Here is a 17,204-nt window from a genome sequence, read left to right as displayed (position 1 = left end):
CCCAACAGACATTCATTGTTGGGTCCAGAGGTTTGGGAGCAGCTAAGTTTGCTCCAGTTTGAAGCAGCTACATATATGCTATCCCTAACCCTGCCCCCCACCTCAGCTCCAGTGGTGACTTCAAAATGGGGGTGGAAGGGCCTCTAATCCAATGCTGAGGTGGGGGGGCTCCAATCCACCTGCCTCACCCTCCAGCACAAGCTAGATAAACCCCAAACCAAACTCCTCCCTTCCCTTCTCCCCCTCCCATTCTGAAGACAGCACCAGGGGAGCAGCTGGGCTGTATCAGATGTTAATGAAGGTGCTCCACTTTGGAGTGCCTTCCTCTGAACCCTCATATAATGAGGGTTCAGACCATCAAGAAATCAAGCACTTTTAAAGCACTCTGCAGCCATGCACTACTGTAAGCACATGGCTGTAGAGTGCTTTCCACGAGCCACTCGCATGACAAATGTAACTTCTGTCTGTATCCTAAGTGTCTTAGGTGCCTCTGTGTTGGCTCCAGAGCAAAGAGATCATCTCATGACTGTCACTGCCCTGCTGTTCTACAAGTAGCTGAGTGCTCACTCAGTCTCCCCATCTACCTCCCACCTCCATGCCAAGGGTTAAGTGTTGCAATAAATAGTTACTGAAGTGGGGTGCCAATCAATTCACAGAAGTTATGGAAGAGTAATAGGAACCACTGCTTTAAGGTGCCATCCTGCCCTGTCTTATGCCTGTTATAGTGCTTGCAATCATAATGTATATATGCCACTAGATGGTGCTCATTTACTACTATTTGATAAAAATCAACATATAATAAAGGGCTTCATTTCTAGTCCTGAACAAATATTTTGGTAACAAATCACTTTGCAAAAAGGTAAGGGAGTAAAGTTAAGCAAATCCAATTTTTATAAGATTTTTTTAAAGCAGAATACAGAAGACATGTGCATCAACTGTTACTGTTTATTGACTTTTATTTGAATCTTCAATTTTTCTACGGCTGCAGACCTTTTCTTACTAAGCATATCTTATTCTAATTACACTGAGGCTACTTATTTTAAACAATGTTAATTCCTTCTTTTCTTCTCCCACTTCAGATATTTTTACATTAACTATACAGAACAGTTATCCTCTACAGAACAGCTAACCATCAATCAATCAATATTTTGTATACATATTCTATTTACATACATGTTATTTAATAGTGTTTTTTCATCAACTAGAATAAACAGTCACCTCCAGAGAGAATGTAATAACTTGATGGAATGGCAGAGAGTAGCCTGTAAAGGATTTTCCAAACTTTTTAGAAAAAAGAAATGAATTACCCCTGAAATCCTGCCGGGGTGTTAAAGCCCTAAACTTCCCATATTATAAATCTGTCTCACACCTCCCCACAGCTGACTGGTCCTTTGGACATTTTCCTGCCCCATTCACCCTTGTTCCCTATGAACAGTGCAATGCTGGTATACACTTTCTTAATATGAAACCTCCTCTCTGGTCCTAGTCTAAATTTGGCCAACAATATTATACATGCAAAATATAAAGTGTGTGATTATTAAACATAAATGTTTCAGTAAAATCCCTATGGTAGATGCATTTATAATAGCATAAGACCAGATATACCCAGATATACTTTATTTTACTTCAGTAAACTTATACAAGCTATGTCTTCTGTATCAGTACAACAACATCTACACTGGAGGAACAGGTTGTTCCTTTAACTATGCCAGATAAACATTTAAATTGTACACAAAGCCTGCTTGTTTTAACAAGCAGTGAAACAGTTAAAATAATCCTTTAAATATAGTCACTGGTCATGTCTGCACATGTTCTTATCTGCAGAGTAGACTAATTAAATGTGGAGTAAAGCATTACTGTCTACACATACGTGACACTATTATACTGTAGTAAACTAATTATCCCACCATAAGATAGTATTGTCACGGAAAAGTACTCTCTAATAGCAGGGTAATTAACTACAACTAAATGCACATGCAGATGCTGACTGCAGGTGTAAATTGCACCTTGTCAGCCCAGTCAGCAGGGAGCAAAACTCCTGTCTGTCATCTAGCCACATGGCTCCACACTTTCAGTACCACCATGCCCTAACCACTACCAGATGTCACCACCTGGAGCCTGGGACTGACTCCCCATGTCCCCTGCCAGCCCAAGCCAAGCAGAGCTGGAGAGGCCCTGGTGTAAACTGCTCCACCCCACATCAAATTGCTGGTGTCCTAGGCACACATGTAGATGCTGTGCCTAGGAGTAGTTTACTCAGTCCCACACTGCTCTGGAGTTTATTCGAATTAATTGCGCATGTAGATACACCCATTTGCTTCTAAGCTATTACCTTACTGAGATAAATTCAACATATTTGTGCCAGTAAAATCCTTGGTATAGATGCAAATATACTTTGTCAGGCTCTCTGCAAATTCAGGCAGACATTAGTGCCTCAATTCTACCTCGTTTGTCTAAAATATTTTTTGCAATTATAGTAGCTAAGGACTAGTTTTAAAATATTTTTTTAATGAAAGCTGAGTGGGAAATGCTGAGCTCTCATGGTTCCCAGAGGTCAATCCCATACTTTGGAAAACACTGTTTTAAAGGATGAATAAAATATTTAAATATCCACTACTTATAAAAGTGAGCTATAGATAGTAATTGATTCGGCCATGTAATAGGATTTTCCAAAAATGTGTGACGGTTGTTCCCAAAGTTTTTAAGAACACGTTAGGCAGATATTTGCCTATGATGATCTGGACACAGATTATCCTGCCTTGAGCAAGAAGTTGGACATCTTAGATTAGTGGCTGACCGCATTTTTCCGGTAGCCTTTTACTCTCCAGCTGAAATGACAAGGTACATGCTTACAGTAGATCAACTGGAGAGACTGCCATTAGCATTAGTCTGAAGTGGGACTCAAAATCGTGTAATTGTGAGACAGCCAAACTGCTGTACTCCTGCTATATTGACAGGATTATGCTACTGATAAATGTTAAGAAAATAATACTGGCATTATCTGATAATGACATATATTAAATCCTCTCACTGCTCTCATTGCATGCAATGTTGAACTTCAGCTTTATCTCCCAATTTACCACTCCATTTGATTACCCAGAAATTCAGTACAAATGGTAGAGCCTCTAAAATAAGTGGGTTGGGTCACAACTAGAGGAACGTCAGGACAGAAAATGCCCATAGAAGGGTACACTACAGCAACTTGGAGGAGACAGGTCTCATAATAAGGGAAAAATAAGCTAAATATGTCCCTGTATATTGTACTCTACCATGGGCTCCAAAAGCTGAATTCTACTTTCAAACTGATTTCCATGTTTAATTCTATAGTCAACCCTCAGTTACTTTATATACACACAACATAATACAAATTGTGTTCTTAGAAAAATCAAAGATGAACAATGCAGCTTCAGCTTACAAGCAAGTTGTGAGGCTTACAGATACCATATTTTCTTTGGGCTAGGACACAGCATAGAATAATGAACTTACATCACTTGCCAAAGTAGCTGCAATCTGTGCTTGTTTGAAAGCAGCACTGTCAAGAGGATTATACTGGTGACTCTTCATTTCTTTTTTGAACTGCTCTTTGTATTTAACCTGTTGTCAAAGCAAACAGATCTTACATTAAAATGTAACAGTGAAGGGAGGCATGACAAATTCAGAGATTACTAAGGAGCTTATTAAAGACAAATTCTTCATCCATGAATCCCCCTATAACACTATAACAATAGTGAAAAAGATGACAAGAGAGAAAAGTTCCCCATGAGCACATTTTACGTAAGAATATTTCTACTTTAACATATATTAATCACCTGTTTTAAACAAACAACGCCCCCAACAGTTGTATGTAAATAAAGGTAATAAAAAGAAGCAAATATATTTGTGATATCACTAGCATCACTATCATTGACAACATATTATTGTGGATTAGGTATACAACAGACAGCACTGGGTGCATATACTTACTAAAAAATAAGACTATGATTATTCAACTGAATATTTAAAAGACCTCATTTCAGCCAGAGCTCAGTCCATACTACGTTAGTTTTTTTACAAACTCTCATGTAATTGAGTCTTACTAACATAAAAAAGTAATTTTTAGATTTACACATGCATGTATTTATACTCAAGTGCTTGAGTAAAAAAATAAAAGCCCTATATGATCTACATGACGAACCAATATTAATAAAGTTGGATTAGCGAATACTTATTGAGACTGGCTTAACCCTGAGAGTGTACAGATGTAACACTTAGAAGTTTGGGAAGTTCAGTTTAGGTTAAAAATGGTTGCCCAATCTAACTCAGTGATTAGACAGGTGACAGGAGCCAGATTTAAGGTAATTCTCAGTAGGGCAAATGGTGGGCAGGTGGGATTGGTGTGGAGGGGTTGGTGGTCTCAGGGTGCTACTGGAGTACTCAGAGAGGCCTGGGGAGATCAGAGGGCTAGTGGGATCTGCGGGGGGTTAGTGGGGTCCTTGGGGAAAAGGTTTGGGGGAACTGAAGGGATAGTGGGGTCTGTGGGGGTTGGAGCCTAGCAGGATCTGTGGGGGGTTGGCAGTATTAGAGAGCTCCTGGTGCCAGTTTTACTAGCGTTTGCCAGTGCCAGAACCCCAACTGAAATAAATCATGGCAGGAGAAGGAGCAGGCAGATCAGGCAGTCTAGCCATGTGGGGGTAGGCCTGGGGGGTTAGAAGGTCCATGGGGAGTTATTGGGGTCTGAGAGGGGACTCCCCACCCCAAAATAGGGATGACAACCCCCCAATCCCACCACCTTCAGATGAACCCCACCCCCACGACCAACATCCCCTCTGATCCTGCCCACCCCTCCCTTCACCCTGACTTATTTCAAATCAGGTTCCTGGCACCAGGGGTGGTTTGCAGGCTCAGGGGTACCTGGTCCTTGGGAGGAGGTTGTCCATCTGGGGTGGGGGAAGGAATGGCTAGAAATAGGCTAGGGGTGGGGGCAGAAGGGAAGCTGCTGTGAGCACCTGGGTTTTCCCCAGCCCAGGGCTCCATTCTGAACATGTACAAATATTTAGTTAGATTAGTCTAACCATAACCAATCTAACTTAGCGTGCCTCTTAGGTGAACTAAAGTTAGATTGAGCCATCCATTTTTTAACTGATCCAACCTTCAGAGAACATCTGTACAATTCAAAATTTAGATGGACCAAACTAGGGATTTAAGTGTAAGGTCCACATATGGGTGAACTAAGATAGGTTCAGTGGCACTTTTTTACGCTCTCTAACCTTCAAATATCTGTAAACACCCAATGACTACTGAATACTCATTGAGAGTGGCTTAATTCACACAATTTTGAATAAAATATCAATGAAAAGATGCTAAAAATATTCTAGAAGCCAAAAGAAGTTACATTTCTTAAACCAATTATTTGTAAATTATCCCATCAGTACTATAGTCAAGGATAAAATTCTCACCCAAATCATAGCCAATGGGAGTTTTCCCACTAATGTCAATGAGGCCAGTTTTTCATCCATTATTTGTAAAGCTGGGCAAAAAGATCTCTGAGCTCTCCATAGATTTCCTGCAAGATCTTAGGATACACACAATTTGCCTCAATGCCTTCATCTATAAAAAAGGAATTGTGCCTACCTTGCTGCTGTGACATGTAGATTGAATAAATATCTATCTTTAATCTTTGGAATTTTTTAAGAGAAAAAAAAGAAAAAGGGGAAAGGGGTGCAAATAATTATAGTTAAGACCACAACACCAGGTAAAACATACTCCCAAACATAAACATCTGCAAACATACAGAAATTAAGAAAATGGTAAAATTGTATGCTTAAGCTCAACCCATTGTGCATGGCTGTTAGTTGTGTCATCAAACTTCACGCTCACTGTCTTGCTGCTTTCCAACAGTTGGGAATAATGGGGCAAAATAAAGTTCAAATTTCATTTTGAACTGTGTTGTTTTTGTGAATATAAGCCAAGATCTCTCATGCCTGAGTCTACATTACATCCAGTACAATTTACCATGCTATCCATTAAATAAACATGCAAGTTTTTTTCCTTCTCCCTGCACAAGTGTCTGATAAAGTGGTTACACTACAAGTGCCCCTTTCAGAAATTATTTTTTTCAGGGTTTTATCATTGGAACAATTTTCATCTGCATTTTAGTTTTACTATAATGCAGAAGACTCATCCTGTTTTAGTTTACATAAGTATCACTGCATTAACTTAGCAAATCTCTTATCTCAGGAACATTAGAAAGAAAAAAAATCAGTCACTTCACTATTTATGTTCTAGATCTACGAAATGATCAAACAAATCAAACTTATTTCTCAAAAGCAGTAAATCTGAATAATGTAACTTCTAAAAAAGACCTTTTTTGTGAGAACCCAATAAGCGTTATAAATTTTAAGGCAGATTCTGAGAAGAAACATCTATTGATTTCTGGTGGATTCATCTAACTCACATTGCAAGACATTTGCATTGGCTTTGGATCAATTAGAAATGTTCATATCTGGATGCAAGGACAATTGCTTTGTCAAGGCAATTACATATTCACTATAAGTAGTAGCATAGGGATAACTTTGAGGCTTTTTCTTTATTAAAAAAGTTTGTCTCCAGCTTGCCTCCTAATATAAATTCAAGAAAATTAAATTTGCTAGGAAGTGTGAATCAATGAGCCATCTAACATGGGGATCAAATAAGCATGGCAAATGCAACCCTGTTTCTACTCCTTGGGAAGCAAAGTACGTTATAAAGTCATTGTCCATATAACCATTATATTACTCAATGCCATATCATCCCCTTTGTCAACAAATGACATCAAGCTGTACATGTGGACTGAGTCCACAACATGTCCCTAATATTTAAGCAAATATGAAAACATCAATGCAAATGGGCACTCTCCCCAACTAATTTATCATGCCACAACTGAACTAATCTGACAGCCATAGATTTTAAAAAATAATAATGGTACATTTCAGTACAGATATTTCAGAAATGAATTCTTGTTAGTGTTCTGTAATACTGTTTCTCATCACATTAATGGAATAGACTAGTGTTGAAGAAAAAAACATGACCACAAGGGGCTGTAGTACATTGCCTAAAAGAATGAGGGTTCTAAACTTAGGGGGACCATATATGCAATCTGATTTTAGAAGTCTATAATCTAGGAAGTGACCTCTGACTACCTCCATATCTAACTGCCTTGTCTTGCTGTATTACTTCATTGTCTCTGCTCTCTACTCCAAAGCCACACCACTTTGGGGCAAGGCAGAGGCAGAACAGTAATTTTAAATGACCTCAACAGGATCCCTTTGCACTCCCAGCAGTTTATAACTGATATGCCATGGGTAAGCATTTTACTGAACACTGCACATATGTTCATTTTTTATCTATTTTTCTTTTCCTATTATTTCTCCCTTTTTAATGCAAGCCCAGAAACAATGAAGGAAGATTAGGATAGAGAGAGAGGGAACAACAAACAAAGTAATCTGTCAGAGTAAGTACTTGTATGCTATGTTTACTTTCTCTTGGAAGGGAAGAAGGAAGAAATATGGCTTAAAGAAATGAAATAGGCCTGAAAGAAAAGGTATTAATTAAAAGCAAACAAGAAAAATATTTCAATGAGACAAGGGTGGTGATGGATGCTAAGCAAAAATGTGGGAGTCAAAATTAAATTCGTTGGTGGAAATTTATCTAAGAATTTGATCTTTAAAAAAAGCTCAATAATGACATGGGTTTAAAATAATACATCTTAATTAAGGCCTTTTGTTTGTTTGTTTTGTAGAGTGGAGGACTAATTTAAAGGAAATGTGTGGGATCTGCATTCTATTGTTGCTCACCAATGAGCAGACTTTAACACAACAACCTCCCTGAAAAACCTACTGGCATCAAATAAAGTTTGGATAAACAATTTTCTCATTTGCCTTACACAAAACCTATAAAAGTCACAATTGCAGCTGGATAGAACAGTTTCTTTTGAAGCTTAGCAGCAACATTCCTGAATCAAATCTGTAGTTCAAAGCTGTTCACACAGGGAGTGTTCAGTTTCATAAATGGATGACATCACCATCCAAGTCTGTTCAGATTTACAAAAAAAAAAAAAATACAAAAACCGAATCATTCAGCCACTGGGATCCCAGAATGTACTACTGCAATAAACACATTTACAGCAGAAACGTTTCCTCATGGCCAAAAACAGATTAAGAAGTGAAAAACCTGCAGGAATACCTAGTTACTGAAGGATATGTAATGTAAACATGGAGTTAAATTAAATGTGGGTGCCTGAAAGTGCTAGTTGAGTTTAAGCTAAGAAAAAAAGACACAAATTGAGTGCTTAAATTCATGATTTAATCCCTCAATGTTATCTCCATTGGTACTCTAATGTGAAGTACATTTTACACAAAATCTTACCTCTATTAACTCTTTCCTGTAAAGCAGGTATCACATTGGTGTAATATAAAATGTAAATTACAATTCAAAAGAATTTATCACAAGACTATAAAGTTAGTATATATCATATATGTATTTGTACATTATAGACATACACACACACACACTGTATTTTTCTACACACAACATGTGCCTTTTTCCCCAAAATCAGCCCCCAAATTGAGTTCTATGTATTAAGAAAGGATGCTGATTTTCTGCACGAGATACAAGCAACCTGCTCTGATTCCTGCTTCACAGTGCAGCAGCCATTGCATTACTCTTCAGGCAGCTGAGGGAGTCAATTGACTTAATGGCTCTTTGTTCTTTACTCCAAAAGTTCACTATCATTTCTCTTTTTAATAATCTTGGTGTTCCACTAATCAAGCTAAAATTCCTCAGGGCAATTTTGCTCTCTGTTAACTGTTTCTGGTCTCCTCTTCCTATTTCATAGCCTTCAAGACTCTTCAGCTCTTTTCAAAATCATAGATCCACCCATGACAACTAGTCTTTAGCAACAGCTAGGGTTTCAGCTTTAGTTAAACAAGAAAGGGAGGGTGACTCAGCTGAAGATTAGACTCTGCCCTTCCTCCATGCAAACATAACTATGGGGGGAAAAGTTTTCTTCATTCTGCCTTTCAAAAACAAGGTATTATATTCCTGGACATGTTGTAGGCAAGAAAATACAGTATATATAATAATGTTTTTGCATTGTATATGTATATATAATGATAGGAATGCTTAATGTAAGTGGTTACTGATTTTTAAAAAGAGCTAATTTTAAAAATTGAACAAAAGACATAAACAGTCTCATCACTATCAGGGCAGAGAATATAAATATAAAATAAGGTATGTCCTAAACAATATGAATTACCTTCTAATGATAAGAAACTAGACATGTAAAAGCTTCATTTTTCCAAGGGTCTAATTAAGTTCCTACTTTTCATGCTGATTCAAATAAATAACAGTGGCATAGATTGTGATGTGCAAAAATGCACTAGTCCAACGAAGCTGCCACTTCGCTGCTTTTGGGTGTCAATTTTCTTTTTCTTTTACAAAGACACAAAGCTGGCAGAGGCTTGAGGGTCAATCACATCCCAAAGTTGTCTCCCTCACTCTGACTCAGATCCTGAATTGCCTTCATTTTGGTACACTCACATCACCTTTTCTTGTTCTTACCATCTCTACCCCTATAGCATCTGCACATATGTAGTCCATTAAAATACTTCCTTTTCAGCCCACTGTAAACACCATCTTAACCAATTCGTCATTTTACTATAACAATGTGTGACTTTTTCTTGAACACCCTCAATCCTGGATTCACAGTTATATAAGTCTTAGTTTTCATATAAAAACAAACAAATAAAAAACACCCTTTCCCCACCCCTGAAAAAAGCCTCCCCTACTGACTGCAGGTTTGTCTACACAGCATCACGCAGTGTAACACACACATCTAGCTTAGTTACCTCTAGACAGGGTAGCATGGACTCTGCATGGCTGATTTACCCAGCTTCTCAAAAAACTTTGCACTGAGTGTGTACAGATCCTAGTGTAATAGGATCTCAGAACCACAACTGGGGTTCCTAGACACTGCAGTTATACAAATACATAATGGGTGCATCTACATATGCACTTAACAGTGTAATAAACTAGTTTGCTGTGGTGTAAGTGTCACAGTCTACATATGTGATGCTATTAGACCGCAGCAAGCGCATTTTTGCCACTGTAAAATAGTACTGTAAGGGACAGTACTATCTTAAGTGGCAAAAATAACTGTGCTTAATGCACGTGTAAATGGTAACCAGAGCTGCTTGGGGCACAAGGGTGCTACAGTGCAGGGGCTTCCTGTTGCCTAGGCTTGCATTGTAGTACCCTTATACCCTACCCAGCCCCTCTGCTGCTGCTACCTGGATTCCAGGAGCTGAGTCCCTCAGGACCCTGCTAGCCCGGGGCTGGTCCACCCCAGCTCAAACTGCTGCAGTCCAATGCATATGCAGATGCTGCACCCAGGAACAGTTAACTCCAGTGCAAACTGCACCAGAGTTTATTGAGTCATACTAATTGCACGTGTAGATGCACCCAATGTGATTTACTAATAAGCATGAATGTGCGGCACTTTGCCAGCCATGCCTCTCCAGTGGCCACACCCTCAGCTATATGGACCCTAGGTATAAGCTAAAGAAGAAGAAGAAAGGAGAAATAAAAGTACATAGCCAGAGCTGAATGATGGAACTGGTATAGCAACAGTCTGCACTAAGCAATAAATTGTATTTTGTTATTATGATTGTTAGCATTGGCAATGCATAGGCGTGCACGTGCACCCCCTGAGATTGGCTGCGCTGACACTGCTGGCGCTGCCTGCAGGCGGTCACCACTCACCACCCCCTTTCCCCACTGCTGACACCACCACAGGCTGCCTGCAGAAGCTCCCCACTCACCGCTGCCACACCCCCAACCACCAACACCGCCGCTGCCACCTGAAGTCAGTCACCGTGCCCCCTGCCAGCCTCAGGAAGCACAAGATGTTCATGATTGTTAGTAACAACTGAAGCAAGCTGAGCCAGAAACAAAAGCAAAGGGCAGCTGGAGTGTGCTCTTGGGAGGTGCTTCTTGATTTTGCAAGTATGTGAAAAATGGAAAAGGACTAGGGAAAGGAGCAAGCTCTCATTTATGAAGTGGGCTGCAGGGGAATGGGGTCAGAAATGTAACACAGTACATTTTAAGTGAACAAAAAGTGCATGTTTTGTTTATATTTTTAAAAATCAGTAACTGTGACTCCTAAAGAATAAACATTTTATCCCCTTCCCATCATTAATATACAGATCTAAAAAGCTAATCCTTAGCTTGTCACGTAGAGCATGCACTGTTTCTTGAGTAAATACCAGGAGTATGAGAAATGCAGTAAGTGCTTGTCAGTCTGCTTGGGAATTACCATTTAATGTGTTACAAAAAAGGAACAACATCATCAAATTAGAACACAAAACCAGTTTTTAATTGATAAAGTGAGCAGAAATTGTTTTTGGGTTTTTTTAAATTCTATGGCTTTTAAATGCACAGTGTTCTTATAAAAAGGGGGGCAGTTTCTCTGGAAAATTCTTTATACACAGCTGACCTCTGGACCCAGTACCTGATCCTATCAAAAGGAGCTAAAGACCGCTAAAACAGGCTTAATGCTTTTTGCCAATTGTTGTACTCTATACTGTTCTAAACACAGTTTTCTTCATGGGGTTTTTCTTAGCTCTAATGAAAATTGATGCCACCAAGTCAAATGAAAGAATTACACAACACTGCACTGCAGCTTCTTCTATGCTATGTTTATTCATGTGTTTTCAGTTCCAGGGAAGATTGATACTACCTAGCAAATCAAAGAGAGTTATATACATCTACATGAGGAGAGAATTTGGTTCTTGATTTGATTTTAATGTATAAGAGTAGCTACATTTTTGTCCACTTAGAACTGAATCCTGATCCCTTTTCTCACAACGGTGAGCGGTTATATAAGAAGTCCCAGTTACCTCAATCACCAAATTAGTAAAATTGGCTGAATCTGACTCTAGATGACAGAGTTAATATTTCAGAAATCCTAGAAAATACTACAACACACTAGTCTGACAGCCTACATGTAACTGAGTCTAACAGTGCATTGTGCTTCTGTTTAAAATTGTATCTACTGTTTTCTAAGCATCTTAAATTTACCAATTACTGCAATTTGATCTGAAATGGGTTTGGAAACATTAGCTTCACATTTTCATGCAATTGGAGATAATAATCTTAACAAATACAAAATATTTTATTGTGTTATTAGGAAGGAGATATCTGAATGAAGTCATTGTAAAAATGACAGACATGATCTTACTTGGCTTAAAAGTTTAGAAACTTCTTTAGCGTGCTCGAAATCTGGTCTTCCAAGTACAGCAGACTCCTTATTCATTTCTCCTCTTCCTTTCTTATACTTAGTCTTTAAAAGAAGAAAAAATAATAAATTAATACTAATCACTATTAAACTCTTTGCTTCTGTTTTAGCAAGGGAAATATAAGCATTAGAGTTAATAGAAAAGAAAGCATCATTTAATGACCTGCAGTGACACTACTCTCACTAATGTTCTAATCAGATCTTTAAAAAGCCCTTCCCAGCTTTCATTAACAACATAATATTTAGTTTATCTGAAATACAATGCACTGCATTCACAAAATAACTCTATCCAACTGCAGAGTCCAACTTAAGGGGTGCTGGTCTCCCACAGTTCTCAGTAAAGTCAGAATGTGTTATAGCAGCTCAGCAATTCTGACAGTTTAGTCCACCGTTTCCATAACATTATTTTCAGTATCTAACAATAGTTTTCAAACAAAACTAGGCTGAGGGAGTGGCAGTCATTTTAAGGAGCTAACAATAGTTTTCAAACAAAACCAGGAGGAGGGAGTGGCAGTCCTTTTGAAATAAAAGGTCAAATACTACTCTGACACCAGTGCAATCCTGTAGTAAGAAAATGAAGTCAGTAAGGCTGCACTGATACAATGAAGTAAAATTTGTCTCAAAGCTGAAAATCCATGATCTTTCCTAGTAAAACAAATCCTCCAGCAAGTACACTGCACATTTTTTCTAAAATGGTCAGAAAAATGGAACTTGTATAAATGAACTCTCAAAAATTATTGGTGATAGCTCAAACTACATATTTTAAAAAGTGATTTCTCAGGCTTCAGAATGAAAATGACCCTGTTTTGAAATGATCTGGGCAACTCTCTCACACTGCTTTTATCTAGGTGGATAAATATAAATGCAGGTAGATAGTCTGTGGTAGCAAGTTTGAACACCTTAGCAAGCATCCCATACAGTTTGACTAAAGGTGACATGAAGAAAATAATATATTTCAAACCTGACAGAAACAGTAAGTGAAGAGCATACATTGCTTATTATCTTTGTTATCCCTGTTGCCATCTTTATGTCTGGCCTGTTCAGCACCTCAGTGTATCTATGCATATCTTCTACATCTTTTTTATACGACACCTGACAAACAAAAGACAGCTTTGTATAAGAAACAGAAGCTTATACATCATTTCTCAATGATTTATCAGCTCAACCACCAAAATCAATAAACCTCCAGCTAATATAATTTATTCCAGCCCCAGCCTACTTGGCAGGGATTATTAAGTAAAACCCAAACACAGGTTAACAGGATAAGGAAAACAAAAACCCTCAAAAACATAAAACAATGTTAATATAGCAAATGGTCCCATTAAAAGGGATAGCCTAAAATGCTAACAGTGCATTTCTGTTCAGTTTTTTTGAGCACTTCATAAAAATTCTGAGATACAAGGAGCTACACGAGACGCTGACTGCGCAGTAGCCAAAAAATATTCCACAGTAGTGCATCACAGCACAGACAGTACTAATACTCTACTGCACAATATGATTAGGCTGCTGTGCAGTAGCATCACCTAAAAGACATTTGCCAGTGCTACTGTGCAGTAAGTCCAGTTAGTGCACATTTATTTAGTACTTGCTAAGACAAGTACTAAATAAATGCGCAGTAACAACTGTGCAGTAGCATCTCATGTAGATGCACTCAGTATGTCATTAAATGTTCCTTCCTCTACAAGTCAAGTCATCTATTGCCATGCCTGAAAACATGGAGGCTTGGCAAGCAATAAAGTTGCGGGGACAATGTTTCCAGCATGAGATATTCAAGGTAGAATGTTTCAGACTGTGTAAAACTCAATAATTTAATGAACTGGCACAATGGGTCTTTGATCAAAAGGCAAGCAATATGTGGCACAGGCCCCAAGATCTCCCTTGACCAAGTCAGTCATAGAAAGGGCACAAACTTTGGGGCCACAGCCCCTCAAACATAAGCGAGAGTGTTTTCTTTCTGATTCAGCATATGTGGATGTTTTCACTCCCATGCAGTAGCACATGTTCCAACACAAGCACATTTTCTTGAGTTGCTTTTCAATCAGTCTGAATGATCACGAAAATTGCCCCTAGTATTTCTCATCTTTAAACCAATCAAAAACATGCATAGAAGTCTGAGAGGAGAAACCAAAATTTACTGGTACTACAAAGCTTAAACGCATCCATATCATTTCTGTATTTTTGTACTTTTTTAATTTCTTCAATTGCTTAACACATTAAAACACATTTTGATATTGTTCTCATCATCATGCGCTCCTCTGAGATTTTCTCAGTTTAAAATTTTGCTTATTATAAACCACTAGGATAATTCATGTTTTGAAATGGAACATTTTAATCCATGCATAATTTTAAAGCTTCAGCTGGTCAACATTCAAAACTATGGTTCTCAACAACAAATGCAGTCTGTAGAAAAAAAGAATATATAAAATATGCCTATCCATTGTTGACAAATATTTCAAAAATATCTGTATGTTAACATGAAAGTAATTTGCATCCATATGGCTTAAGCTAAGTAGACAAGTAAAGTGGGCTCTGATATTTTGGCCACCTGCCCACAAATACGATCTTGTCATTTTTAACCCACAATGGCAGATGAAATACTAACCAAATTACTACCAAAATATTAACATGGACATTTCTTATTTTTTACAGTATGTGAAAGCCACTGAAAAACATTTAACAGAAAACTAAAAGTACAAACAAGAATTTGCAATTCAGAGCTTTACATGGATTTAGCTAATTATATGCTGTTCATCCTAATGACCACATGAGGTGAGGCAAAAAACACAAAGGCAGCTGTAACAGGTTTCTGAATAGGGCCCTATCATCCATGTCAATTGCAAATTAAAGGCCAGCATATGTTCTCAAAATAGAAATTAGTGCTGGAATGAATGGTAAATTCAAACAAGAGAAAATCAAGGAACCAGGGTGATGAAAGATGTGGAAACTTGGTCACTTATTGCTCCCTCATGGCAGTAATATAGTGCATAAAATAACATATCATGGTTAGTTTGAAGGGGCAGAAGGGAAAGAAGTCAGATAGTAACAGTCCTTTATATTTCAACATTTCCAGTTATATTAGATGCAAGGCCTATTGCAATAGCTTTCTTTGGTTGAATTATTATTCTTCCTGCACCCAAACCAGAATGAATACCTATTACTTATGTCTAGAAGTAAGTCATCTAACATTTTACAAATGTCTGCAATATATATTTGTTCCATTCTGCAGCTTGTCATACTCCGGTGAGAATATAAATGTTATGCAGTAGAACAGTAGTTTGTCACAGGTAGGTCAAAGAAAGAAAAAATATGTTTCCCATTTCCTGAATAACCTCAATCCCTGGATGTTGACCCTTTCCCATTGGGACAGCATGCTGGCCTCTATTACACAGCTGCTATTCTGCTCCATCTAGTAAGATGTTTTTTTACAGTGCTGTGTTGTAACAGTAAACTGAAAGTTACTCTGCTAGAGAAGTAGAACAGATGTAGTAAGGACTAATCAGCTCAGTGTGCACAACCATATTTTCAGATTAAAAGCACAGAAAGCAAAAAGTAGAGAATCATAAGTGGAAAAGTGATAAAGCCCACCCAGGAAAAGAAAAGGAAAAAAACAGGAAGAGGAAAGAAAAAAGGTGAAAATACTGTCAGAGAAGGAAGAAAACAATGTTTAGATCCTTGGAGTAGGGACTATTCTTTACTCTGCATTTGGTCAGCTTCATACAATGAGTATTGACTAGGGCCTTGAGGTGCTACCATAATATACATATTAAATCATCATGCCAATAGCTTGCTTAATCACTTTTGAATGGAACAAGATTACAGTTAGTTCCAAGAAACTACTCTCTTTTATTGACTTTTCTATAACAATCTATAGCTAGGGCTGTAGCTTTTAGCAGCAGTGAAAGTGTTAAATAAAAAGCACTGGAAGCCTGATGGTAAGTTGAGGAAGTAAAAGACAAGCAGGAAGAAGAAACCATCTTTATCAATTTCAACTTTGAAGTTATCCTGGGCATTTTCAAATACCGTATTTACCTGAATCCCAGACAACTTTGAATTTAAGACAACCTCCCCATAATTAGATTCTATACTCTAAATTCTATAAAACTTGTTATAATTCTCCATGTATACAGTCTAATTTTTGGAGGGTCATCTTAAATTCAGTTTCCCCCCACCGCTGCAGCAGAGAAAGCAGTGGTGAGGGGAAAGTGGTGAGGAAAGCAGCAGTGGAGAAAACAATTGTCACTGCACAGGCAGCTTGCCTCCCCAGGCTAGGGACAGACATTACTCATAAACCAGTTTAAGTGATCAGAAACTGGTTTAAACCAACAACAGAACAGATATTCACTGCACATAAACCAGTTTGAAAGAGGCTGAAACCAGTTTGAGATAAACCTGGTTGAATGTAGTATCAGACTTAACTGATTTGGCTCAAACCAGATTATGCAATGTCTGTCCCACACCCCTTGCTGGTTTAAATTAAATCAGACTCCACCAGCATCCCAGCATGCTCTCTGGGCTGTGCGGGGCTCTCTGCTCCACAGCAGGGCTGGCCCCTCCCCCTCATTCCCTGGCTGCAGCTCCAGCAGTCTCTACAGGTATCTGCTTGCCTTCTGCTTCCCCCCATCCCCTTCCCAGTCTCTGCCAAGCAGACATTCCCCTGTCCCTCACAGACACCTCTCAGCATTAGCTAGCAGACCACATACTGACTACCTCGGAGCTGTAGCAGGCAGGACAAAGGCAGAATCAACAGGTAGCTGGTAATGTCCCTCTGTTGTTTTCATAATGGGGTGATAAACACTAAGTCAGAGGTGATAAACATTCCCTGCTGGGCTGCTCAGGAGGGATGGGGGGGAACATCAGACCATCTTGCCAGGGCCAAGCCATGCACCCCCACCGC

General features: G+C 38.6%; 1 protein-coding gene across 4 annotated transcripts in view; it reads right to left on the bottom strand.

Moving 5' to 3' along the window:
- The window catches only part of NEBL (nebulette), a 647,345-nt gene that overhangs the window by 182,325 nt on the left and 447,816 nt on the right, over positions 1 to 17,204 (bottom strand). For 3 of the 4 annotated variants that reach the window (XM_019508316.1, XM_019508317.1, XM_019508318.1), the window contains exons 6-8: positions 13,301 to 13,402; positions 12,254 to 12,355; positions 3,487 to 3,594 (exon numbers count right to left, since the gene is read on the bottom strand). The exons of the other annotated variant lie outside the window; for it this stretch is intronic. In XM_019508316.1, coding sequence (XP_019363861.1) covers positions 3,487 to 3,594; positions 12,254 to 12,355; positions 13,301 to 13,402 — 312 coding nt within the window. The remainder of the gene's footprint in view (positions 1 to 3,486; positions 3,595 to 12,253; positions 12,356 to 13,300; positions 13,403 to 17,204) is intronic. 4 annotated transcript variants of the gene reach the window in all.

Source organism: Gavialis gangeticus, unplaced genomic scaffold, assembly GCF_001723915.1.
Source record: "Gavialis gangeticus isolate Ggan-Ray unplaced genomic scaffold, GavGan_comp1, whole genome shotgun sequence".
Classification (NCBI taxonomy): domain Eukaryota; kingdom Metazoa; phylum Chordata; order Crocodylia; family Gavialidae; genus Gavialis; species Gavialis gangeticus.
The sequence above is the reverse complement of the archived record's forward strand: the minus strand, read 5'-3'. Positions and strand labels throughout refer to the sequence as shown.